This window comes from Gymnogyps californianus, chromosome 5, assembly GCF_018139145.2.
Source record: "Gymnogyps californianus isolate 813 chromosome 5, ASM1813914v2, whole genome shotgun sequence".
NCBI lineage: Eukaryota > Metazoa > Chordata > Aves > Accipitriformes > Cathartidae > Gymnogyps > Gymnogyps californianus.
Genome location: NC_059475.1, coordinates 54,946,592 through 54,974,372, shown reverse-complemented (window position 1 = coordinate 54,974,372; position 27,781 = coordinate 54,946,592). Strand labels below are relative to the sequence as shown.

The 27,781-nt window shown below is 42.4% G+C and overlaps 1 protein-coding gene across 1 annotated transcript; it reads left to right on the top strand.

Moving 5' to 3' along the window:
- Positions 1-24,385: 24,385 nt before the first annotated feature.
- Positions 24,386-25,824, top strand: GSC (goosecoid homeobox). Its single transcript, XM_050898333.1, has 3 exons — positions 24,386-24,716; positions 24,910-25,169; positions 25,611-25,824. Exons 1-3 carry the CDS (start codon positions 24,386-24,388, stop codon positions 25,761-25,763), a joined length of 744 nt encoding a protein of 247 aa, XP_050754290.1. The 3' UTR covers positions 25,764-25,824.
- Positions 25,825-27,781: the final 1,957 nt, after the last annotated feature.

The following is a 27,781-nucleotide window of genomic DNA, read 5'->3' as shown; positions in this document are numbered from 1 at the left end:
AACACATTGCTCTGAGTACAGCATGAGAGTAATACAAAGTTTACACAACTACTTCGCAGCATCCAGTTTTGGTTGGTCTCAGAGACAGTATCAGAAGAGATAAGTCACTTCTTTGACTTACCACAAATCTGTGGTTTCAGATACAGCCGGCTCTTGGGTCAGGGTGGGTAGGGACGGCTGTCCTCAGCACTGCAGGGAGTGCTCAGTGGTGGATGTTCCTGGAGTCCGACTGTCCCATGCCCCGCATTCGCCCAGAGCCCTATTCTGAGTGCTGAGAAGTCTTCAACATGTACATATATATATGTATATATATGTGCATATATATATACATGTTGATGGATATGGATGTACATGTTTTCCAGTTCTTCACCTTTCTGACTTGTGAGGCTGGACTTTAAAGGGAGCTATGTGCTGTTATGTCGATATAGAGAATTCCATAGCATAAAATTATATAATTGCTCTTTTGTTCTCTTGCAGAAGGGTTGGGACTTGGTTTTTTTTGCTCTGTGGTCTCTTGTAGGTGGGGTGGGGTTGGGTTAAGGGAACCTGGTGTCCTCTAACCACAACGCACACAAACCCATGCTGGTTGACCCTGTGGCCCAGTCCCTCACTTGATCATGTTAGTTGCTCCTGTTAGGTCAGTGGGTGTAGACAGCAACTCACTGACACAAGGAGCTTATCCCTATTTACTCTAAGCTGTCTCTATGCTCATGTGTCACTGCACCAACTACTCAAGACAGGCACTTGAGCTTTTCCTCACAGCCACAAGAAGTATAAACGTTTTATTAAATACTGCTCAGTTTTTCACTTTGCAAATGACAACTCAGAGATGGCACCAGACTCGTTAAACTTTCTGCACAGTGAAACAGATAAACAGACACATAGCCCTTTTCAATTGAAATGCAAGAAGACATTACGAGAACAGCCTTTCTTATATTTTAATAAGAAAGCATACAACAAAAATGTTAACTAACTCCATATACCATTGCTTGAAAGAGGGGGATGCTTTCTACTGGTCTATAGAGAGATATTGTGCTGATCTATGGTGTCCAATGAGTGATATTTGCTTTTTTTTCCCGCTGTAATGATGGATATGTAAAACCCTCTTTGACACATGGGCAGGACTTTTCTGTGCGTGAATCCTTTCTAAGCGGTTTCAGAGTTTTCGTTTCGCCTTGAATAGTTCCTGTCTGAGATCTGAAAAACCTTTCTAAAAAAGACATGAACCTGCTTGAGCAGGTCCAGAGGAGGGCCACAAAGATGATCGGGCCTGGAGCACCTCCCCTATGAGGACAGGCTGAGAGAGTTGAGGTTGTTTAGCCTGGAGAAGAGAAGGCTCCGGGGAGACCTTATAGTGGCCTTCCACTACTTAAAGGGGTCCTACAGGAAAGATGGGGAGGGACTCTTTATCAGGGAGTGTAATAATAGGACGAGGGGTAATGGTTTTAAACTGAAAGAGGGTAGATTTAGATTAGATATTAGGAAGAAATTCTTTACTGTGAGGGTGGTGAGGCACTGGAACAGGTTGCCCAGAGAAGTTGTGGATGCTTCTCCCTGGAAGTGTTCAAGGCCAGGATGGATGGGGCTTGGAGCAACCTGATCTAGCGGAATGTGTCCCTGCTCGTGGCAGGGGGGTTGGAACTAGATGATCTTTAAGGTCCCTTCCAACCCAAGCTATTCTATGATTCCATGATTCTATGATTCTTTAATAAAGAAAGATTTTAATAAAGAAAGGGACAGGGAATCTGTTTGTAATCAGCACTCTTCTAATGTAACAAATTTAACAAGTATCCTGGTTCTAATTGAATACGCCATAGTTGCTTGTGAAATGAAACAAGTCCATTGTGCTTTTTTGATTTCAGACGTAGCTGTATCTAAGTGGAATGTTGTCTCTTTAGCTCGTAAATCATCAAGGTATTAAAATGTGCAAAATGCAAATAGAATTTGCACCATAATATGCTTTAATTTGATTTGACATTAGATTTCAGCCCCTCATCTTTTCATGATAGCTATTGAAAAGATGTAATTTTATTTTGAAGTCTTAGATTTTACCTTCGGTATGTTCCAATACATGGAAATTGAGGAGGTAAAAGTTATAGTGCAGAGTTGTGGACACATGCAAATTAAGTTTTGACTTTGATTATATTTTTTGCACTTGCTATTTGAGATGTGCACTCATTCTATTTTTCTTTTCGGTGAATATTTATCCTGATGGCTATCACTAAATAATTGCTTGGTGTCTAAAGCTCTTTTCATATGACGGGCAATTCAAAACCTTGATCAAGGTCAATTGTTAAGGTGTCGAAATCTGAAAATTTAATCATCACCAAGAGTAAAATGATACTCAGAATTATGCCTTTAAGAAAAGCCACTATTTACCAAGAAAAGTGTTTTTTATATCCAGTGATCATAGTAATTTCTAAAGTGGAGCATCTTAGAATCTACTTTGACTTATTCACTTGAGAAAATGGCTGGCTATTCATTCACTTGGGAAATTCTGGACAGCTAGTCAGAAAAACGGACAAAATCCAGTCTGATCAACAGTAACTCAGGTTTTGTCTACAACTTACAGAAACTTGGTGCACTAACCACAGTTCAGTGTGCCTCACACACTTGCAAAGCACTGCAAGTCCTTGCCCCAAAATCGGCCCTCAACTGCAAACAAGAATTCACAGTCACTTTTGATAAGACTGGTGTGAAATTATGCTAGCTGGACTGTGGTCTTCCACAGAGCCAGGCTTCCCTCCTAGATCCAGCATCAGCTCACGTGGGGCTTTAACAGCATCTTGTGATGCCAATAGTTCCTGCACACCAGACAATTTTAGTTGGTTTGTCTGACAATTTTTTGAACCCATCTCTGCAATAGCTCAAGATTTCTAATGGCTACTTGCACGCGCAAAATCGGTACATGGGAATCTTGTTTGCAATTACATACAGCAATGAATTTAGATATATGGGTGACTGACCCAACAGCATGCCACAGGGGCTTGTTCAGCTGGATGACAAGACCTTCTGTTTCTAGCTGGGGAGTTGCACATCATCTGATAATCGTTATGTTACACTGGGAGCAGTGCCATCATCTTTTACGGTGTGGTGCCTCACACAAGAGCGGTCACTGCAAAAGGCACAGGAAGGTCAATGTCCTAGTACAAAAATGATGCATTTGATTGCTTACCCAGGATCTCAAAAGCAGCTCAGACTTCACTTGCTGCAGCTGTCAAGATGCAAATCCAGTGCACCATCCAGTGGAAACCCAAGGACTGGCATATCTAGAGGGTGTATATTATTTCAGCAATAAAAATAGCAATTTGCTAGGCTGGCTAGTCCAGAGCAATCCCCACCACCTTCCTGAAATAATCTCAGCTGCTTAGTGAGTGCATCTCAAGTTCTTCAGGTGCTTTTGTTTATTTTTCTTTGTTATTTTTCTTGATTTTTTAAAGACATTCTTCCTGATGGCCATGTCAAGAACTTAACCGGGCAATGGCACATACTTTGTTTCTCAGTGGGTACTGAGTCTTTGCCCACAGCTCCTGGGAAGCTCCTGGCTTCCCAAGGCTCCTGAGAAGATACCTCTGATATGTTTTGATACCTCAGAGAAGGCAGGACAGTAGAGTGTCATGATGGCAACTGTTGGGTAAGTACCCAGCATGTGTTGCCACTGCAATTAGCAAGCAAAACTGAAGACTACACAGAAAGATGCTGCACTGCCAGTGCTTTATAACAATAGCACTTATATATTTGTTCCTGGTGCCTAAGGGCCTGCTTCTGGACAAAGACACAGGGACCCCATTTGCTAGGAACTCTACATGAGAGATCTTTATTCAGGTTAGTGCCATAACAATTTTGTTAGCACCTTTCAGTCAAAGGTGTGATTACAACTCATGTAAACATACCAAAACAGATAGCTTAGATACTGTGCATAGTCTTGGTAGCATGCAAAACAATCCATTTGCAAAATCTAGCATCATAAACGACACCAAATATTTGAGGAATAAGGTCAATAGTTCTGTGCTGTTGCAACAAATCTGCTGGCAGGTCTTGAGTACAGTAGATTAAAGCTTGCTTATGTATATCTGTAGAAACCACCATCACACCCTGGACTGCAGTGAAGGCAGCACATTAAATTCAGTAGTAACACTTCGAGTAAATACCATCATGATGCTTCCAAAGGAGAAAAAATGTAGAAATTAGATTGTTCTAATGGCATAGAACTAAAAGACAAAAATCTCAACAAGCCACAAACCCCACAAACCTCTATATCTTGGGGGTGAAAAGGAGACTTTATTGATCATAATCACATCTGATCTAACTCCCTATTCAAAGTAGGGCCAATTTTATTGCTCAGTTCTTTTTGTCAAGTTTTGAAGATCTCCAGGTATGCAAATGCCACAGTCTTTCTGGGCAAAACATTTCAGTGTTTTGTGAGGAATTTTTTCTTATATCTAACTGAAATTTCTGTCGTTGCAAATTCTGTTTGTTGCCTTTTGGCCTTTTCTGTGCACCTCTGAGAAGAGTCTGGCTCCATCTCCTTTATAACCACCCACTATGAAGGTGAAGAAAGCAATTAGATGTCCTCTTAGCCTTCTTTCCTCCAGGTTAAATAAACGCATTTTTTGACCTCTCCTTGTACATCATGTGCTCCAGCTCCCTAACCATCTTGGTGGCCCTCCGTTGGACTAGTTCCAATGTCTTGCTCATACTGAGGAGCATCAAATTGGACACAGCACTCTCTGTGCGATCACACTTTTGCCTAAGGGAGAGGAATAATCACACCCATTGACTTGCACGCAGCACTCGCTAACACAGCCCAGTATGTGGTTATCATTTGTTGCCCAAAGAGTGCCCCTTGTCTCAAATACACCACTGAGGATCTTTTCCTTCTTGCAACATCCCATTAAATATATGTCAATGGGAGAGGGGAGAAAAAGGAAGGACAAGGAAATACAAGATTTTATTCAAAGTACAGCTTCCTTTAAGGACACAAAGGCAATGCTAGAAAAGACAGCTGGGTGCATTTCTGAAAGCATCAGATCTCTTCTCTACACAGAAGTATGTTATCTCTGTTTGCAAGTGTGGGCTTTAGAAAATGGTAAATACTAAAGCACTTGACTTGCCCAAAGTCACAAAATAATTTTATCAAACTGAGAGCCCCAATTACCTTGTTCAGTTCTCAGTTTAGACTACAAAGTCACCCTTCATTTAAAAGTAATTCAGGTCAGACTATTTGAAATGTTTCTGTGACTGTTTTTTCTTATTGTCCCGCTACTGAAATGTTGCTATAAATACTTTTAGCTTGGAACCTAAAAACACATCAACAGCCATGAAAGCCTTTCTTCTGAAAAAAGTGTTTCATTTTCTTTCGGGTTGTTTGTTTTTTTCCCTTTGGTAGGTGTTCAGCCATTTTTACTAGGTCTCTTCTTGCCACCTTAAATTAAATTCATAAAAATGTCAGAACGCAAGTGATCAAAATTATTTTCTCATCCACACTGTGGTTCTATTGGGAATTTTTCCCCAGATGATGTTATTTGAACCTGACTATTGACAATAAATTTACTGCCTGTACAGCTCCAAATTTGTGATGTCTTTTCCTTCACTTTTCTGACTTGATGCTTGCAACTTTTTCCCTTTCTGAGAAAATATTGCCACCCACAAAGCACTTTTCTCCATTTAGAAGAAGTTCTGGGGTCCCTATCATAAAAGGGTCATGTAAGGTAAGGCTTCAAGATGAAAAGTCAGATTGAATCCATAGTAAGAAGGAACAAGAATCATATTTAAGAAAAACAGTCCATTTCCCTTCCTTGGTCTTTGATTTATATTTAGTTTTTAGCAAGTGAAGTTTGTTGTCATGGCCCTGTAAATTGCTGTGGTATGAAAAAACCAGCCAAAAACCAGACCCTCAGCCTACCAGTGTAAGTACCAAATGTAGAGGTATTAATATGAAAAAAATGGTTTAATATGCACTATTTTGTGTTTTACAAGAATCATTGTATACTGAAAGCAAGACTATAATAGTGCTTCCAACATTCATGATTTTATTACAAGTCTCATGACGTTTGCTGTTTTTCCTTAAAACGCCAGCTCCTGGAGACATCTCATTACCTGTGATTCTCAGCTTTCATTGAAAAGCAATACTTTTAGCTCTTGTGGTTGCAGAGCAAAACATGCAAGTCTGAGCCCTAAAGACTTAAAAATTAGAAGGCAATGGTAAAGGCCAAAAATTTTTAAAATTCCAGTTTTTAAGTTAAACTTAACTGTCTTTGGGTCTGACCCAGAACTTCCGAGTGTTTGAGGCTGACAGTAGATCTCCTATAAAGTTCATGGATTAAAAAAAAATTAAGTTAATTTAAATATATTAACTATATTTATATAACTAGATATAACTATAACTACAAAACACAGATTTTTAGATCTTTATGTTTGCTACTCCAGATTTAAGTCCTATTTTACTGACTTCAAAGGTGGAAGCCTCCACGAAAACAGAGGAGAGCTAGGGGAGCAGGGTATTCATATGGTCAATATAGATTTATGCCCTGGAATATTTCTGTATCTAAGAATATAACATAAGAAAGTATTACTAGAATATTGCATAAGATTATTTTGATAATTTGAACCTAATCTCTGTTTGCAGCACTTATTTTTTAAATTAGGAAAATTCTGAAGTCATACATCATGATAGGAAAATATTTTAATTTTGGCTGTGTGTGCAGAGCCGCATAGGAATGGTGAAGGAATGGGCAGGGAGAGGGGATGGGTGTAATAGATTCAGTTGAAGGATATTTTGAAGTGTTTTAATTCCTCTTCTATAAAAGCGATTAGGATAATTTATGTTAATGAGAGGGTTTACAAAAAAATGAATATGTTAAAAATCTAATTATCTGTTCCTGCAGGACTTGTTTTCTGTTCTCCAGTAAGAGAATAAAACCGATACCATGTGTCCAAGGTGGTTTGTCATGCGGGTGAACGGCAACCAACAACAAACACAGAAAAGCACACAGCTTGCAAATGATAAACATACAGGAACATATTTGTCTTCAAATACAAAAATAGTTCGGAAATAACTTCTGATTGGAAAATTCATAAATTACTACAGCGTGTTATTATTTCAACATTTATTCATCCATACATGTTTGTATTTTACCAATCAATATTTAACTCAGCTCATGATCCCACCACATTCTATTTATACTTACGTATCTGAATCAGATAAAGTTTTTACAGCTATGCGGTAAATTCCAGTCATGCAGTTCTGACTTTTTTGTGATTTGCTTGAAGAAATAAGCAAGCAAAGCTGATGAACTGAAATAAAAAAAAAGATCTAAGAACAATTTCTTGCTAGAAAATGAGAAATTCAAATATCTGAGTAGAACTGGCTCCAAACAAAATATATTTCTTCTTTTCTACTAGGGTTTTTCTACCAATATAATTATAGCTTGTTTTTAAAATTGGAGTTGTAGCGTAGGCAATGCCAAACCAAACAGAGCTGGCTACAGGGGTTTGATCATTTTCTCTGGCCCACACAAAGGCCTACCTACTGTATTTATTACAATAGTTCCTCGGGGTGAGTCAGAAATGCCGTGTTCATTGTGCTGGTCATTAAGTTTCACAAACATCAATTAGGAAGCAGGCTTTCGCTTCCCGCCACCCCTCTACCTCCTCCCCCCATGAGTTTTGCATCTTAAGTAAAATTGTCAAGGGAAAAACTGTAGGAGAAAACTTTCTCATATATATACACATAAATACATGCGCCTGTAGGTATATACATTTCAGAAGAGGCATATTGTATCCCCACTCTCTCCTGTATACAAAGGCGTTGGAAGATGTGATGGGGAGTCCCAGCACCGCTGGCTGCTGGTGCCAATGAAGATGTGCCATGTGTTGGGCTACCACCACGGTTCTGTTTGTGCTGGTCAGGCCAACTCCTGCAATGATGGCAGACAAAACCTTTTAATATTATCTCTTTGGTCTGACCAGGAGGAAGCTCTTTCCCGTGCTAGGATTCAACCATGGAGCCTTGGGTTGTCCTGGCTCTCCCTTGCAGGGGCTCAGGGGCTACAGCACCCTGGGGCCCTTTTGGGGTCCTGCCTGCAAGCTCGACATGGAGCATGGCTTGCACACTTCAGGATCAAATTCTTACACAGCCACTTGCATCCGGGTGCAAAAATTGCTCCTCTATTTCTCTGCTATTTCTATTCTATCTCTATGTCTATTGCTTCTCTGTTTCTCTGCTTTCCATTTCCCCTTACTTTGTTTTGCACTCTTAATATATTAACATACTGGGTTTTGCTCTATTAAACTAAAGTTTTCAACCAAATTTCCAAGCGGTTAATCCCATTAAGTTTTTTATTGGATTTGAAATGGATTTGTCAAGGAAAGAGTATTGCTGCAATTTATGAATGCACTGCAGCGCCTTTAGGAGACAACTGTCTCTGTGCTTGGAACAGGAAATGTTAAATGGAAATTGAGAGAGAATTTGTAAGATTTATTTTCCACTACTGCAAGCGTTCAAGAACTTGATCTGAAAAATAGATTATTCCTTTTCTCCTTGTGTCCAGGAGACAGTGCTATAATTTTTTAATAAAGATCATATAACCTTGGAAAGCTATTTAACAAGCTTCCTTGGGATATTACAGTGCAAGTAAAGTTCGTCTATGAAAAATTCTTAAATGTGGAAAATAATTTTAAATTTTGGACAAGCCGTGGCTCACTTATTTGATTTTTTTTATGAAGTTACAAAATAGATGTTGTCCCCAAATACCCTGATGTGCAATGATTAAACTCAGTCTTGTGTGGAGGCCTGGCACAAATCCTTTGCATCATAGCTTAATGATTTATTTTGCTTGGAAAGTAGCTGTGGTCCTGAACTTGTCCCTATTTAAGTCCAAATGACTTCCATGGGAGCTGGTTTGGGCCCCGTAGTTTGTTTGTGATAAAAAAATTAAATCTGCTTTGAATAAGCAGTGCTGGGTCCAAGACACGGTAGGGCATGGCCGTGTGGGCACGATGTGAAATACACTTTTATTCTCAGATAGGGTAGCTTGAAGATGCCTAGAGGTAGACCTCAGCCCCATAGCCTGCTGCCAGAGGACTGCAAGACCAGGCAGAAAGCAGCCTGGCCACTCCTGGGCAAATGCTTCTCGTTTCCACCCATTTGGGTAGAAATCCCTCGTGGGTGAGCTGTGGGCCGGGTGGCTGCTGGGGAGGGCAGAAGGGACAAGAGGGGGCAGCCAGGTGAAACCCCAGTAGTGCTGTGGCGGCGGGGCAGAGCAGACTCCAGCCGGGCGGGCACATGGGGTGCTGGGAAGGACCTGTGTGGCCCCCACGTGAGAGCCAGGCGCTGCTTAAGGGACCTTCAGGGCGGATCCAAACTCTGAGGTCTCCTGATCCCCTCCATGGGCTCCAAAAGGGCTGTGTGCAATGTGCTGATTTACCGTCGGTAACATGTTTCTTCATTCCCTGTCCCTTGGGTCGGATTATGTCATCAGCCAGGGCATTAACCTAGGGCTTGTGCATCTAAATTTATTTTGTTTTGGGTTTTCTTCTCTTCTAATATTACAGCTTTGCCTCTAGTTTATAAATATTCCATTTAAGGAGCTATTTAGCAGTAACAACATTCCTGAGCTCAATCCAAGAATTGAGCTAATTATGGCTCCCCTTCAAAAATCCATCTCCACTCCCCCTCCCATGGCCTTCTCTCCCCTGTGGTCAAAGAGACTGAAGATAATAAAGTGCAAAAAACTCCTACCTAAATAAACAGATGAATTAATTGGATACACTGTCTCTGACAGATTAGTAAATCCCAGTCTTGCAATCCTTATTTATGTGAATCATCCTGCTGAGTGGAAATATTTGTGTAAGTAATACCCTGATTTTTAAGAATTATATTCAAAACCCATAAAAGACAGGAGTTTTTTTCAACATCTTCCATAAACGGGAAAAGAAAGAGTGGAAAGTAATCTGTTTTAGCTACTCATTAGGTAATTAAAGCCACTGGTGATAAAGATACTAAAGAAAGTTCCTTCTCTTGCAACTACATAACTGTTGCATTAATTTTTCACTTTTGCATCCAAGAAAAAGCATGTCTTAAAGTATCCTTGGAAAAAAAGCCTTCTCTCTTTATAGGCAGCGCAGTTCCACATTCTTGGTATATGGAACACCAAATGTCCTGGGATAGCCAGCATCCTGGCAGAGCGCCATGCATCTTATTATATGGTAGGAGAGCCAAATGTCCTCCTGCACAGTATATCTATAAATAAAGTGCTTCTTCCACAAGAAATTAAATGGAAGCATTTTTCCAACCAGCATGCAAATACAGTTTTTGTTTCTTACTGCGAGTAATAGCCAATTTGTGATATTAGTTTAAGGTCAAAATTATTTTAATGATGATATTAAAATGCCTTCTCCCTGGTTTGCACAGGGATGTGAAAAAAAATACAATGAAAATTTTTCCTTAAACGACATTTCTTCACTTGTAAAGGATCTGGCATAAAGAAGGCATCCTTAACTGTCTGCGATTAAAGTGTTAAATGTATGTCTCAGCAGGAATTTAGAGTTAATTGTTAAGGGTTGCCACTCCAGCCTTGAGACTGTGTTTGCAGTCAGCCTGTAACTTCTTTAGGGTATTTGTGCAGTTTATTTGCACAGCACCCAGCAAAATAATCTCATAATTTTTGCTGATGCCTCTAACGAGATACTAGAAAATAAATTAATATTATATGATTCTTAATCTAAAATCTGGATATCAGCAAACTGTCATTGAGCTACTCGTATCTGTCACTCTTACTCAGAACATACGGTTGTATATTTATGGGATTGACTAATAAGGTTGTTGAAGTAACGTAGGGAAAAGATTAGGACATCTTCATCTGGTTGCTTTGGTAGCTTAAATTCACTGTAACAGTAACTCTTAGAAGGTGTTGGCTTTTCAGTCAGACTGGTATTGTGCCACATCACCCCTTTTATGAGTGAGGACCAAAAGGAAACTAGAGTAGCACCATCCTGTTGAACTTGAAATATTGACAAAATTAGAACAGTCCAACATGCAAAGTCTATCTTATTATGTGACTTTGTTTTATTACACATGGAATGGCTTAGAGACCATCAGGAGACAAGGGCTTTCTTCTGTTCCTTCCAAGTCTCCAGTCATCATCTAGAGTAATTAGATAATGTATTTGTAACTTTTAACTTCTTCCTGCACCGTAGTTTCTCAAAGGAGAAATCTCTCTTTCTTTCTTTCCTTTTTTTTTTTTTTTGTTTTTTTGAGAATGAACAATTTCAAGCTACCTTTTTTCCTTTCGCTCCTATAACAAAATTTGCATGGCTTTTCTCTTCAACTTCCTCTCTCCTCCATTATGAAAGCTCTTTGCATACAAATAGTATCTCCCATACAGAACTACTTCCAGGAAGAAATGCTTGCTGCAGTGGCATCCCATATAGCAAGAAGGATGAAGAAGCTATAGTATTGAATCAGAACTGGAAATCAGATTCCTCACATTACAACTAGAGGTAGTATTAAAACCAAGAGCTTTGTAAAAATGCTGACTATGTTATTGAACAGTGGAAGGAGTTAATATTTTTCTTGTGATTACTTTCTGATGAAAACCAGTATTTTTTAAAGAATTTTGATCTAGTGTGTGCAGAATAGTTTCTCTGTAGCTTCATCTGTGCCTCCCACTTTGAATGACAGCCAGAAAGGTGTCATACATAGACCTAAGCGGGGCCATCTTTTCTTAAGACAAAGTATGTTCTTAAATAATAAATGATCCTGGCAAGTTGTTTATTACCAGCAGTTAATGATCTGTTTATTAGTTAAAGTCTGTGGCTGTTAACACTCTAACAAATCAGTTCACTCTGTTAAACATCAATTTTGAGTACATTATTGGTATTAACCATACAATGAACTAAAACTATTGCAGACAGTTGATTTTATTGCTACAGCAGAACTGTATAGTAGGAGGCAAAGGTGTTCAATAGGATACCGGTGTTCTTGAAAAGAAAAATAGATTAGGTTACATTTGTTTGTATTGGTTAACAACTCACTTTTATTCATAGTGAATGTGTATTCTCTTTTCCCAAATGTCTTTCAAGCAGGCTCAGTTTAAAGTCCTACATGCTGTAATTTCCATGTTTTTAAGAGTGTAAAGATTACTTTTGTTTGTGTGCATATAGTTTGGAAAAAAAAAAATTGGTGGGCTTAAAAATTAACTTCTAGAAGGTGTGTGGGATGAATAGCTTGCTTAAAAAAAATGCTCAGAAACCAAATACTGCTAACACCGCCTGTTTGCCTGAGCAATTGGCACTAGATCAACTGGTTTTCCAGACTAGTTGCAGCTACTGGGAGGAATAGGCAGAGACAGAGTTTGAAGATTTTGGTGTTGGCTCTGCATTAAGCTGTGTTTCACTTACATCATGTTAAAATCCCACAAGTGTCTTCAACAAAATAAAGTTCCAAATGGAAGACCTGGCATATGAGGTGATCTTGATGAGACTAGGTCTTGAGTGGAATGGTGCTGCACAAGGTTTTGGCTCTGCCTAGTCCCAAACCGTAAAATACATGTATTGCAATTTTGCATCTGATCAGGAAACAAAGCTGTAAAAGTAGGTTCACTCCTAGGGCTCAAGTAGTGGTAATAAGTCTGGCAAGGCTGGATAAATAGGTGTGAGAATTACATTCCAACCCACAAATTCAAGAGTTCAGATCTGTTCTTTCAATTTTGGCCCACTTCTCATAAAAGGTAGCTCTGATACTTTCAATGTTTAGAAATAATCCACTGATACATTAGCAGCAAGTAATCCCCAACAGCTTTTCTCTAAAATGTATCAAAAATACTTTTTCTCAATCTGCTTAAAAACTAAAATATTCTTTTTTTTTTTTCTATGTTGGATTAATTGAATTGATGCAAATCCTTATATGGGCCCAGTATTATTTCTCTCCGTTCTAGAATGGCTTGTTCTGATTTAATTTGAATCTTTCTTAATTCAGTTCAACTCAGCTAAAATAAACATGGTTAAAAAAGCAATCAGTGGTTCATAGTGCTCAGCTAGTGCAAAGGCTCTCTCAAAATAATATTTTAAATTAAATCACACTGACTTTATATTGATAATCTACAACTTGCTTGAGGTAGAACAAATTACTGGAAAACGTGTTGTACCACCACAACTGTAGTCTAAAAGGTCAGTACAGAACAAGAATTCAGTAACAAAAGTGACACTTTGGACCCTGAACAGCGGGATGTCTAGCAGAGCTTTCTGTAATGGTATTAAAGTGTTTGGCTCTTTTCATGTTTGCCAACCTATTTACTGCCCTGTTGAAGGAGGAATAGGAGGACCTGTGGTTTACACCCAGTGTCAACAACAAGATAATTTCCCTAAGAGTAAGTACTGCTTTCTTGAGAGTTTTAATTACCCCAGAGGTCCTGTGGTTTTCATCTATCCCTGCAATTAGCCAGTTATCCCACAGGAAGGTATTTGCAATGTAATCTGAATTAAAACCTAATCCAACTCCTGTTAAAACCAAAGGTGCTGAAGATTTGCTGAGATTCTCTTGCTGTCAGTTTGGTGCCAGTGTAGCTTGTTTAGGGGCTTGAGCTTCTCCCCCACGCAGCTTACCAGTCACGCAGGGGTGTCTAACCTGCTTCACAGCAGTCCTAGAAAACGAAGCGACAACAGAGGGAAAGGAGGTGAGCTCAGCTCTCACCTTTGCCAGACAGTGGCACAAACTTCCCCGCTTGCCTCTGGGAGCACTGAATCACATTTTAATCTTGCAAAGCATGCGGATTTTATAGACCAACGATATGGAAGTGATCTTAGCTGAAGTCACATCGCTCGCTGTAGCCCTTGAGGATTACTGACTGCATCTGAAAGTTTCTGCAGTTGGCATTCTGAATCGCTTAATTCACAGGGTGCATTATAAGCACAGCATGATTACACAAAGTCAGAATCATCCAAGGAAGAAATCTGTGGTGGTTGTTGTTTGAGCTGATTGTTAGTGCTATAAATTTGAATGCACTGATACTTGCTTCTTGCCTGGAATGTAATGATCTCTTCTTTATGTATGTTTGTATGTGTTTATATATTAAAGCTCTATGTTGAACGGCATGAATGTTAAATGTGTTTTTCTTCCCTGACCTGAACAGCTCTTACTGCCCCTTACTCTACCCTGTTTATACCATGCCACATAGCAATGAGTGTTTTTAATAGAAAAACCTCAGAGTTGTTTCTGGTAGTACATATTTTTTCTTATCAATGTATGCATCACTATGCAACGTGCAGCCAAGTGCCAAAACAATAGACTCTTCCTGTACTTTTATTTTCCTTCAAGCTGTAAGAGCAAGGCTCCATTTAAATGCCAGTGAATGAACATTGTAAATGGCACATGAGAGAAAAGCATGTGTTTTACCAGTCAGGCTTGAGAGTATTTGAAATCAGCCCTCAGTTTCAAGTGATAGGTAGACAGCGGCCAGGCTGGCAGAGCAGGAGGGTAAGAGGGGAGTTGTGTAGGCTGGAGGGGTCACTGTGACTTGAGCAATCCACAGGATAAGGAAATACAAAAATTATGTGACTTTATGTCCTATGGTTCTTTCTCTTTATGAATAGCATCTTTATTATTGCACTCACTCTCAGCACAGAATTGTTCCATATTCAGTAAACAGGCAGAAAATTCAGCTGCAGGTTCAGAATTAATGGTGTTAAATTTGTAATTGCTAGATTTTCTTTTTTGGACTTTCACAGAGAAATGACACCATTTCAACCAAGAATGATTTCAGAATAAATGTATTGGTGGAATTGCTGTGCATAGACTAACTCCTGGATTGCCTGAGAAGAGTGAATGCTTCGGTTTTCCTCCTTGAGACTTCTTCTTTGAGACTTTACGACATGCAACACAACTAAGTGTGGTATATAGTCCAGAAAATTTAAGACATAATCTGAAGACTGTCTGTATATCACTCTCTCTTTGAGAACAGAGCAAGCAAATGGCATGCTAAGCTCATGTTTGTGTTAACCACAGCCAGTTCTGAAGTCAAGGCATTCTGTGCAAAAGGAAGTCAGATTTCTTTCAACATAGCTCTTTTGAGAGCTTGATATTCATGTTTAAATCATCTTAGAATTAAGAATCCAGTTGTTGGGGCCAGAGTATAGACTAGGGAATATTTGTACAAAATATTTAAAGTTATTCTCTGGTTTCCCTGGATCCTGCTAATGTTTCAACACGGGCCAGTCTCCTTTTGCTGAATTAGGGCAGGCTGAGGTTAGGAAAACCTAAAATTAGTGGGATTTAAACTCTAATTGCTAGACTAAAGCATTAGTCATCTGGTGACTGATGCCTTAAGAAGTCTTTGAAAAGAAAATATTTTACAACCAAAGGAAACCAAAACAGTGCACTACCTGCTTTGGACAGACTGAGAATATGTATATTGGAAAATTTTTTGGGTTACAAAGGTTCTGAAAGTTCTCCCAAACTTTTTAAAGTTTTGTCTAATGTATAGTACAAAATGCAGGTACACTGGAACTTCACATGACACCCATCGTGGATTTTGCAACACCTTAAGTTATGCAAGCAGCTAACCTTTCAGATAGATGCCCAAATTAGCAATGAAAACAAGTAGACATTGCTGTCACCAACTGCTGTTTCAAATCCATCTTCACGCCCTATTCAAAACAGCAAATTTTGTAACCAACATGAAGTTCAAAGATCTGGAGCAACAAAACTTAAGTACAGACAGTTACTGTGACAGATGTTACTGGGCTAAAAGTTGGAGTTCTGAAAAGACCTGGAGTCTCAGTAAGACCTTTGCTGCTAAATTGCATGCCTTTCCTTATCTTTAGGTCACTTGTGAACATGAAGTGGTAAAAGCCCACAGCTTACTTTAAGGTAATCCTGCTCTGTAAAACTTTGGGTTTCTTTAGAAGCATGCAGTAAGGTAGGGTATAGGTCTGCAACTCACTGTCTTCTTCAAGCTGGCTGTGCAGTTGCTCATGATACACATGATGTGATGGCTGAAAGGCTCAAAGTACTCTCAGTACAAAAGGCTTTTCCATGTGCAGATTTAGCGTAGAGCAAGAGTGCTCTATAAATTCACATTCTTTGTGCACTAACTTCCGCGGTTAGATCTGTCCCAAAATGCCTTGTGCCCATTGGATTTTCTCAGCGTGGTAGCTAATGCATATTTACTACCCTGAGGTTAAAGCACAGTGAAGAATTGGCCCAAGAAATGCAGATATCCATCCATCAAATCTTGAGTGTATTTAATCCTCAAATCAGCTGCTGACGTATGTTGACATATCCACTGCAAGAGGCAGAGTGGGGAAAGAGTCATTATTCCCTCTCTCTGAGAATACTTTACCAATGGCAAAAGTCATGTAACGATTCATCCTCACTCTCAAAAGCATGTTATGCCATTTCAGCACATAAACAAAGAAGATATCATTGATAAAACTTCTGAAAAAGGAACTATCCCTGACTTTTGGCTGCTGTACCACGTTCTCTGCTCAGTTCCTGGTCCAGAATTGTATCTCACTGCACACCACACTGACCTCCTGAAACAGGCATTGGGCCCAGACCATGATCTTGCATATCTTACTAAAACTTTGGAACAAATCCATCAAGAAAACTTAGAATTTGCATTATCATAAAAGAACAGAGTTTCCTTCCAAACCAAAAGGTTGAAGACTTGACTGCATGGAAGCAGTGCATACAAATAAGAAAGAAAGATGAAATCAAAGGGCAAAGTGTCTTATCTTGAAGACAGCTGCAAATGGATAAATACTGGCATAATATTCCTGATTCATGGGAGTAGATGGCATACTCGTTGCCCCAGAATATTATATAATCCCAAATTATAAAAATTCCTTATCTCAGTAGACGACATTCAAATTATAAAAACTGTAAACTGCAAATTATCAACCATAGGTGAATATATATTGCAGGACTTTAAAAATCTAATCCTGGTTTGGGAATGGTTAGTTAGGAAGGGAATAGCTATAAAATAATCTAGACTTCAAGATAATCATATCTAATTTTAAAGTTTTCTGATGACTTTCAGAAAGGTATCAAAACTCTTAAATGTACCAACATTACAAATTAAGATGGCTTTAGAAATAGTAAAAAGAAACAAACCCGGGCTTTATAATATCATATAAACATAACTTTTTACTTCTGTCCTCTAGTGGTTTGGGTCTTCCATTCAATTCCGCAAATGACCTTTGCTGTAAATAGGCTGTTGTTTTTTCCCCATAATTCATAAATTAGAACTCAAATGGGGATATAGTTGACTGACTGTGGTGCAGTTTAATCTATAGACCTAGATTAAGGTTGAGAGCATTAGTAGGTAAGTATAATAATTCTTCCACCTCAGTTGCTTCACTGCATGATCCTGTTTTATCTGTTTAATGTAACCACTGGTCACTGAAACTGATTTTAGTGATATTATTTATTTCATTAGTTCAAAATATCATCTAACCAAGGTAGTAATTTTCTAATTCCTTCTGGCCTATTTGCCTTGCTTTCTTCAAATCTATTACCCTTCATTATATATTTCTCTACTATAATTATCCTTTTTTTTTTTACTTTTGACCTTCATTTTTAATATAATTTCCTGTATTTTTTAAAAAACGTAAATGTTCATGATATGTATCTGGCACACTTCACTCAAAAAAAGTCTATTAGGTTTCAGTTATATGGTGTTTGGGAATGATAATGTGACTTTTAGCTGGAAGATCCATCTCTCTGTTTCAGTTCTGATTCAAAATCACTGGCAATTACCGAGCAGACTTCCATAGGTGTGGGATTGGGCCCCAGTTCTAGTTCCATTAGAGTAAAAGCGGTTAGATTATACTACAGTGATATTCATAAACTCAAACTCTAAAGCTCCTAAAAAACCATGGAAGTTTCAAAAATACATCATGTGTATGTTACAGAAAACAATGCAATAGCTGTCTTTTGTACAGTTGAGTTATTTATTTTTAAAGCTGTCTTTGTTGCTCTAACTCCCTAGAAAAGCTTTTTGAGGCTCTTTGCATTACAAATAAAGAGCTACTTTGGGTGTAATCTCCCAGGGCCTTTTTAAAGAGAGGAGAGGTTCTGGTAGCATTAAGTATGTACAGTTTATACTACAAAGAAGAGCTTTAGCCAATGTAATACTACTTGTGTAGAATGATAAGTGCTGACCACACACAATTTCTGTTGACTTGATTTGTAGCTGTGTGTACTCAGGATCTCTTGTGGTTTAAAATCCAGTGTGCTACATGATGATCCAAAAACTTAGTTCAGTCATTGGAAACAGGCAAATCAACAGCAGAGGTCTTAGTTTGGTTTATGTTTGTCAATCAGGAAAGCTGCCTTTGGGCTTTTTTTTTTTTTTAATTACTGTACTTATATTAGTGTAAACCCTGGCATAGAAAAAGATCTAATAACATAATAATCCTTAAAATGAGCACAGCCAATGCACCTTACATGTAGGGATTAGATACACATATATATCTACCTATGCACCATTATATGTGACCATATGTATAACATGGGGTATTGGAATTACTCACCCTTACAGAGAAAAATTAAAGTACTAAAAGGTTAGAGTGGAGCCACCTTGTCTTGGAAGACTGTAAGCACACTGTTACAGTATGGTTCAGTTTGCAGGAGAAATTTTGGCTGTTGGCTGTACTGCGATAGAGAGCCACTTCTAAAACATGGGTTGGTCACATGTGCCCAGCAGACTTCTGCTGTGTCAGCCTCTACAGCACATCCCTTGGCATGAAACTTTTTCTTAATGCAGATGTCCAGATCATCCCACTTCAGTGAGCTTGAATGGATTTGATCACAATATCTTTGAGTAAAGCATCTCACTCAAACTGCATTTGATGGAAAACAAAATTACCAAGTAGCAGGGCATCCTCCTGTTGACTCCTGCAATTGCAGTCAAGAACCTGAAGTGTTTTCCCACTGTGCGCTTGAAAAGATCCATTATTTTAAAAGATTCTTCTTTGCAACGATCTGCACAGTTTAGATGTAGATTCCTCTGTTTAGAGGAAAAGTCTTTTTCCTGCTCTATCACTGAAGTTATACCTCCTTGTTTGCCAAGTATGCCGTTTATTGGAATACATATGAAACCTGCAAAAAACCTCTCTTTTGCCTTTGTTCACATTCATGGAAACCTTTAAGAGATTCTACTTTCTTCATTAGGTTACGTCACATCAGACTGAATCCATATCAGCTTTTAAATTGCTATAGCATCTGAATTGTCTACAACAGAATGTGTCTATGTTGACTCGTTACGATTCTGAAAAAAATCACCTCTGACCATTAACAAAAGGGGTAGTGTATCTTGAGAACTCTGTGTATGACAAACTGACATATACAATAAATATGAATGTTACTACAGTAACAGATTGAAATTGTATAGTTCATTTAAACCTTTTTCCAACTTCAGCTTAGTCCCAGCTAAAGCACACAGGAAATAAACATATTGAGCTGTCTGGCACCAGGCAACTATCCAGGTCCTGTTCTGTCTAGCACTGGGCTAGGCTTATCCATCCAATCAACATTAGGAGGTTTATTTATGTGAGACAGATATATTAGTAATAAATGGATTTATTCAGTAGCTTGGTGGATTTATACGCGTACAAAATCATTTTAGTTTAAGGAGACTTAAAACTGAGTGACTCCACTACTTTTATGGGCTGTATCCTGAAGCCCTTAGCAAGTTCTAGTCTCCTCTTCACAAGAAAAAAAAAAAAAACCACTAATTGAAGTCAATGGGATGTTTGCTGGAGCAAAAACTGCAAAAGACTTAGGAACTGGTGAAATGCAAGTGAACATGCAGTTAGCTAAGTGGCAATTCAAAGGGTTATGGTATATTTATATACATTTTATGCAATATTCCATATATAAAAGCCCGTTTTAATTTTTACAGACCAAGATAGTCTGTAAAAGAGAAACAACTGACAGAATTCAGAAGGGATATCTGGGTTTTCTTTATCACACCTATTTGTACTTTAGACAGATTTTGTTCTAAGGCATTAATTTGACATGCAAGTCAGGTCTGTGCTACGTTGAAGTCTGTTTTCACTGATTCGTCTGTTGTTTTTTAGAAAACAAGACAGAGAATTCTCTTTAGTGCTATGGTTTATCCATTTCAATCAGATAGTGAGTGGCACATTCTCACCTCATTTGCAGTTTTTAATTCCAATTGGACATTGCTTTTGAAATGTCCCTTCTCTTTTCCCCCTTTATGCTGCCACTTGAAAGTTGAAATGTAGCAAGAATGTAATGTTAGGTGCCAGCTTTCTGAATTACAGGGTGACTGCTTTAGCTGATCCCAAAAAGCAAGTGTCTTTTTATACCGCATAAAAGCCTGAAATGTTTACATATCAAAAGGCTATAGGCCAATTTCTGTCAAAATTATACATGAAGTTAAGCAGTACAAGCAATTTATTTAAACACTAGTCATTGTAGAAAAATTCAAAACCATATGCTCTTTTAGCAGTTTTTCACAAATGCATTTGACCCATGACTTGGCAAGACATGCATGCTTCATAATTTACTCTAAATTTCAAATCCCCTTGACATTTAAATAAAAGATCTTCATTAATAAAGTTTATATGAATGAAAACTTTAGAAGCTGATATTGTTAGAGGGAAGCTTTAGAAAAAAAACGCGTTTCTGCCTCGTTTTCAAACGACTGACTTTCCTAATCAGTTCAAGATAAGTTTATTCTGGGAACAAATTACCGTAATTTCGCATTGTATGATTTTTTTTTTTTTTTGGTGAAGTAATGATGCAATCAATTTGAAACTAACGTGGGGAACGCTGAAGGGTGATGGCGTTTGTGCGTGAGAGGTGTGCTGCGAAGCGCCGTTTCCGAGAGGGTTTCGCAGCCAGCGATCCACCAAAAACTTTGATTCCTCCCAGCGTTACCCCCTGGCATCGGGCGGGAGCCTCAGACGGGGACCTGCCGCCCAAAGCGAGCCCCGGCCGGGCGGGCAGGGGGTGAGGCTCCGCGGATGCCTTCGGGGGGAGGCCCCCGCCGGCGGGGCCCCCGCGCCCCGCTGCAGCCCGGGGTGCCGCTCCCGCCGCCAGGCCGGGCAGAGCCAGCGCGGGGAAGGCGGTGCATTTTGCATCCCCGGCGTTATTCCTTAATACCTTAAAATAAAAAAACCGGCCGACTTCTCAACAAGCGCATTTTCATAGACTTGTGTATGGTGATTGCTTTGTATGAAATCGTGTTTGGGTAATAATATTGAAAATCAGTGCAGTGTTTACCGTATTTCATACCTAACAGCTTGTTCTGCCCGGTGCTATGCTCCTCTTTAGATCTCTCTTGCAACCCATGCTGTGACTACCCTCCAGTAACAAACAATTGCTTAGCAACACTATGCAGCGCAATTTGCTTGCGTTTCATTTGTTATTACAATTTCATCCCGACATTGTGTGACAACTGATTGTTTGTTTAACGCAATTTTACGTTTGCAAGGTTAGCGAAGAGCGGATGCGAAATGAGAAACTCCGAGAGCAGGTTTGGCGAAGCGGGTATCAAAACTGGGGGTTTCACGGCAAGGCTACTAAGATTAAAACAAAACAAAACAAAAGAGAACTTCCCCACCGGGGTGACAAGTTATTGGAAAAAATAATCTCTGAATTAGGAAAAAAGGTAAGCGTTGCAGCGTGGTGGACCGTCCTTCAGCAGAGCCTTCCCGATCGAAAAACTCGTTGGGGAGCCGAGCGCTCGCACAGCCCACAGCGGCGCGTGCCCTGCCGGTGCCGCGGCCGCGCCCAGGGGTGCCGCAGCCCCCCGGATGCCCACTCTTGCCCCGCGGTGCTGCTTTCACCTGGGAGAAGCCGGACAGGCGCGGAGACGAAATCCTGACGCAAGGGATGCTAAGCACCCAAGAAACCGGCCCCGGCGGCGGGTATCCCCACCGCGGGCCTCCGCATGAGCGGGACTTCAGCGGAGCTACTGGGTTCCCCGAGGGGCGGTAATTTGGGGGCAGAGTGCTGTCCCCGCTGCCCGCCTCCCTCCCGCGGCCCGGGCTCCGCGGAGCGCCCGGGCGCGGAGCCCCGCGGGGAGCCCTGCCCTGCGCCGCCGCCCCCGCAGAGCCGAGGCCCGGGCCGGGCAGGCGGGGCGCTCCCCGCGGAGACCTCCGGGGCACCCGCGGAGGAGACGTTCCCCTCCTCGCCGGTGGGAGAGCTGGCCGTGCCCCCGCTCTCGGCATCCCCTCGGGCCTGGCTCTCCCGGGGGCTCCGACCCCGGCTCGCTCGAAGCCCCGCTCACCGCCGGGGGCTGCGAAGGCCACCGGGGAGATGCTACCGCGCATTGCAGCAGAGCCGCTCAGGACGTGAACGAGCATCCCGATGGCGGAATTAAGCAGCGCGCTGCTCTGCGTGCAGCGTGACCGAGCTGCACCCAGGGAATTACTTACCAAAAAAACCTCAACAAACCAGCCCGAAACTCCCCCCAAAACCCAGCCCCAAACAAACAAATAAACAATAAAAAAATAAAGAAAACCCTCCAAACCACAACAGAAAAATCCCAAATCGAACAACAACAGCAACACCCAACAAACCTCTGTCAAATAGTTTCACTTTACATCAAATTTGCAAAATTTGCACGACGCTCTGGTCTAAATGCCAAAGGCGGAAAGAAATTGATCAGCAAATAAAATGAAGGAAACGATGCCAGTAATTAGTCACATCGCGATGTATCAATAAAGTGAGAATTAAGTCCTGACGTTCTTTTTCTTTAACGTTTATACGAGTCTTTTCCTAGAAATAGGGTTTTGGGTTAGATCATTCTCAGATGCGGTTTTAAATCCTGGAATATCGAGGAAAGGAAGGATAAAGTGCGAGTAAGCGCTAACGAGGATATTCTTTGCTGAGGAAAATAATGTGTCCCTCGTAAACGGACCCTAATGGCTTGTTTTCATTTCATGCGTACAATTTCCTACCTTCTTTGATGGAGGGCTGATGGGGTAAATAGTCTAATCTTATTCAGTTCACCTCCTGTGGATTCCCAGTGACAGTCGTGACAGACGAAGTATTCTGCAAATCACAAGAGCCAGCTACCAAGAGAACCAAACGTCTTAATAGGAAGAGTTTTAGGGACTTAAAACTGCTCCATTTTAAATTCACGGAACATGCAAAATATAAACTTCTCCGTATCATTGCAACTCTATAGGCTTTGTTTTCTAAGCTAGAAAAGGAAACATTCTTCCTTAAAAAGAAAAGAAAAGAAAAAGGCACCAGGATGGATCAGAAGCAAATCGGAACACCTACCAGACCCGGGGATTTGAGATGGCACTGGTCTTTAACATTTCCACCTCCTGGCTTGTTTAAAAATAAAAAGTGATACCTGTCTGGATCTGAATCTGTTAAAAAAAAAAAAGTTTACAACATTCACGCGCCCTAGTTCCGCCAGATGATCTAGGTAAAGAGAAAAAAAATAGTTCATTTACTCAGTGAAGACATTGTTTCTTCACTGCATAAAGATTAAATCAGAGGAACGCATACTCCTCAATGCCCTTTCAGTTCTCCGAGCTGGGGGACGCAAGATTCAAACTCTGCTACAGAAACACTTGGAGGGGGGAAGTTGCATGATTGTATCTCAGTTTATTTTTCTAAAAAGTGCTTCTTAACCAATTCGAAGCATAAATAATGAATCTGAGCTTCAGACAGAGGAAATCGCACCCACTAATGTGAACTAACACGAGCAAAGTAGGTGCATGCAGACAAGGCTAGGAGCTGCTAACCACTTCTGCACAATGGCATTAATAAGATTAACCTGGGCAATTAGCCGGTGCAGCAGAGATCAAGCCTAAATCTGAGGCCTTTCAAAAAAGCCCACTAATGGAAAGGATTACGTTAATTTCATTAATTCTCAATACACAGACCCGGGCTCCTTTCACTCCTTTGTGTAACCCCCACCTCTTCCCCACCAAAAAGGGGGAGAGAAAAAAAAAATCAAATCTGGTTTTGTTTGTCATCTGCATATTACCAGGAACTAAATCCAGGATGACGTCGCCTGGGTATAAAAAAGGGAAGAGGTTCAGATGGATTATACTCCGAGCAGCCCTCTGGGTTGAGATCAGTAAACAGCCGAGAGTTGAGGGGGGAAAGTTCCAGGGGTGGATCCTGCGCGCACACACACACACACACGCACACACGCGCGCACAGACACACACGCACACTCTGCCCGCAAGCTGCCCTCGGAAAAAGCTCCGCTCTTTTCGCTCCGATCCCTTTTTAAAATTTCTCCGAAAAGTTTCGATTTCGTGTCTCTCCAGCCTTCCCCCCCCCCACCCCCCACCCCCCCCCTCCACCACAACCACCGCCACCTACCCACCCTCCCTCCCTCCCCCCGGCCGGTCCCCGCTGCCCTGCCCCGGCACGGTTTGGGGCATGCCTGTGAGCATGTTCAGCATCGACAATATCCTGGCGGCCAGACCTCGCTGCAAGGACTCGGTGCTGCTGCCCCCGAGCGCCGCGCCCGTCGTCTTCCCCAGCCTCCACGGGGACTCGCTCTACGGCAGCGCCTCCGACTACGGCGGATTTTACTCCCGGGCGGTGGCACCCGCCTCCGCGCTGCCGCCGGCGGTCACCGGATCTCGGCTCGGCTACAACAACTACTACTACGGGCAGCTGCATGTGCCGGCGTCCCCCGTGGGCCCTTCGTGCTGCGGGGCCGTGCCGCCCCTGGGCGCCCAGCAGTGCTCCTGCGTCCCCCCCGCAGGTAAGGCGTCCCCGCGTGGGACGGGGCGGACGGGCTTTCTTTGTTCCCGCAGCCGCGGGGCAGGAGGGGGTGGCGGGGAGCTGGCGGCCCGCAGGAGCGCGGGTGGGCGGCCGGGGGGGGTGTGCTTTTTCTCGGGTGGGGGGAGCAGCGATCTCATGCAAAGCCTGTCGTCGTCTCGTCTGTCTGTCTGTAGGTTACGAGGGCACTGGCTCAGTCCTGATGTCCCCTGTTCCCCATCAGATGTTGCCCTACATGAACGTGGGCACTTTGTCCCGGACGGAGCTGCAGTTACTGAACCAGCTGCACTGCAGGCGAAAAAGACGGCATCGGACTATCTTCACTGACGAGCAGCTAGAAGCGCTGGAAAACCTCTTCCAGGAAACGAAATACCCAGACGTGGGCACCAGGGAACAGCTGGCCAGAAGGGTGCACTTAAGAGAGGAAAAAGTGGAGGTATTTTGCTTTCCTTTTCCGCCTTCCACCCTCTCCCTTCCGCATTGAAACGCGCTCGGACTGGAGGTGCCTCGGTGCGGCGGCGGGCCGGCGGAGGGGAGAGCAACAGGTTTGCGGGGGGGGGGGGGGGCGGGAGAGGGAAAGTTTTTTATTATTATTGCCAAGCGGCCTTTTTGGGGCGGCTGGCCGAGCCGATCACACGGCTGTGAGCACATGTCGAGAGGCGGTCGTGCCTCCCGAAGGCGCTCAGCCTTTCCCACCCGAGCGGCAGCTTTCCCTCCTCCTCCCTCCGTCCGAGCGCGGCCGCGCACATCGGCCGCGCCGCGGCTGCGAGCGGCTCCGGGCGAGGCAGGGCTCTGGCTAGGCGGAGGTCAGTCTGCGGGTTTGCGTATTTTTATTTTTATTTTTCTCCCCTAATAATGTAATTTCTTAACGTAATAGGTTTGGTTCAAAAACCGCCGGGCAAAGTGGAGGAGGCAAAAGCGATCGTCTTCGGAGGAGTCAGAAAACGCACAAAAATGGAATAAAGTGTCTAAAACGTCTCCGGAGAAGAGACAAGAGGACGGGAAAAGTGACTTGGACTCCGACAGCTGATACCTCGCAGGGGGGTACATTTCCCGTGGACTGTCGGATACGCTCCAGAGGATGCTACTAATCTTGCACAAGCTCTGCCTTGTCGGAGGGGGAAAATATCTGTATATAATGTACAATGCCCCGAGTTGATTTCGTGTAAATAAAATGTGTTGCGGAGGTGTTGCACAGGTAGACGGCGGCGCGTTTGTTCGCCCCTGCGCCGCGGGGAGAGGGGAGAGGAGAGGCGAGGAGCGCGGCGGTGCCCTCGCTCCCCGGGGACCAGGGGTGGCCTTGCCGGCGCAGTTACTTATTCAACGAGGTTTCGCATAGTTCGAGAGCAAGCGGAGGGCAGCGCGCTGCCAGCCGGGCCCGGTGGTCACCCGCTCGCTGCAGGCCGAGAAGCGACGGCGGATCTTTCACCCCCCGAAGGAAAGGGGCGGACGCCCGGCCAGGCCGGTCCCGTCCCCGACGGCAGCGCCCGGGGCAGTCCCGCTGAGGCCGGGCCCGGCCGCGGGTTGCCGGGCTGGCGGGGGGGACGGCGGCCGGGAGCAAACCTCGCTCCCGCCGCCGGAGCTCCTCGCCGGGCCGCCCGCGGCGATACCGATCTGTCCGTTTATCAGGCCCCACGTCCAAAGGCTTCTCCCCTCAGGGAGCGCCGGCGGGCGGCCCCCGCCCCGCTGCCCCTCCCGTCCCGCTGGCCCAGTCAAACTGGAGGCGATGCCCTCAGGCAATATTTGCAGGCAAAGCGAATCCGGCCTCGCACTTGTTACTCTGTCCGGCTTCCCTGCGCTTTTCTCTCCCTCTCTCTGCAGTTATGCCCTGCTGAGTTTCCAAAGCGTTTGTCTTTGATCCCCGTTTATAAGCTATCTCGCTACATCAGTGTTTAAAACTGCTATTAATAAATTTCAGCCGTTATCAGATGAATTACGCGTAAGGGGAGTACGAGCCCTCGTGTGCTGCTTTTGGGGATGTTTCACAGGAAGTTCCTGATGGAAGTTTTCTCCCCTTTGAGGCAGCACCTCTGCAATTAGGAAAGCAGTGACAGCCTGGTCTCATTTTACTCTTACCTCTATGAGGGCCTCGTAAAAAGAGACGTCTGTTCCCCCTGCAAAATTCACATTCATTTTCCTTACGCTTTTTTTCCTGTGACTCCCCAGCACTTAGTGCTCATCCCTTCAGAGCAGAACCACCACGGTTTCCCTACGTTGTCTTGTTTAGAAAGACCTTTCCCTCTCCTTGTCTACAAAGACTGTCTATAAATTTAAAACAAGTGACCTGAAGGTGTAAAGCCAATGCAGATACCCTCTGGCTGGAAATCTTCATTCAGAAGTTAAGTGGTAGTGAGCTGATTTTCCGTAATTATGGCCAATACCTAAACTCACATGTATCTATTCAGCTCGCCTAGCTTAGACAAGAAATTGGTTTATACAAATGTGCTCACCAGTGCTTCCAGTGACAGTGGAAAGGGTCAACTGCTGTGTTGCTTGTCCTTGTGCTTCTCCTCCCTTTCCTGATATATCCAGCTTTTTATGGGTGTTGTAGCGCGGTGCGTATTGCAGGTGTTAGTGTGATAGAGCCAATCTCAGTACCTGTCTGCTCAGATAACGTTTCTTAATGTACCCATGTTTCCACATAGATGTGGTATCTCTCTCTGAGCAATCTCTCGCCGTACCAAGGCGTAGGAACAGCTGCTGTGGAAGAAACTAAGTGTGGTTTTGTATGAGTCAGTCCTTTAGGGGGCTTACAGTTTCATAGCTACTGCTCTCTTCAAGAGAAGAAGAAATTTAGCCTCCTGTTCCTTAGTGCAGCACAGGAGGAAGGGGAAAAGCAAATGGATTCTTCTTCTTCTTGGATATATATCATGGTTTGGCTCTACAGAGCTATTGTATTTTGGAAATGCTACCCTATTGCTACAGATGCATATCTGATCTCTGTAAACTGTATTGAATTACAACCCAGCAGCACAAAAAATTAGTTTTCAAATTACTGAAAATTATTTTTCAAAGAAGTGTTTTGTTATGTTATATGCAGGAAGTCTC

What these genes read in the sequence shown, in the direction of transcription:
- GSC (XM_050898333.1), top strand. Translation starts at nt 24,386, where the DNA reads ATGCCTGTGAGCATGTTCAGCATCGACAATATCCTGGCGGCCAGACCT. An exon ending in CTCCTGCGTCCCCCCCGCAG is followed by an intron (nt 24,717 to 24,909) that starts GTAAGGCGTCCC and finishes GTCTGTCTGTAG; the next exon opens with GTTACGAGGGCACTGGCTCA. An exon ending in TAAGAGAGGAAAAAGTGGAG is followed by an intron (nt 25,170 to 25,610) that starts GTATTTTGCTTT and finishes TTAACGTAATAG; the next exon opens with GTTTGGTTCAAAAACCGCCG.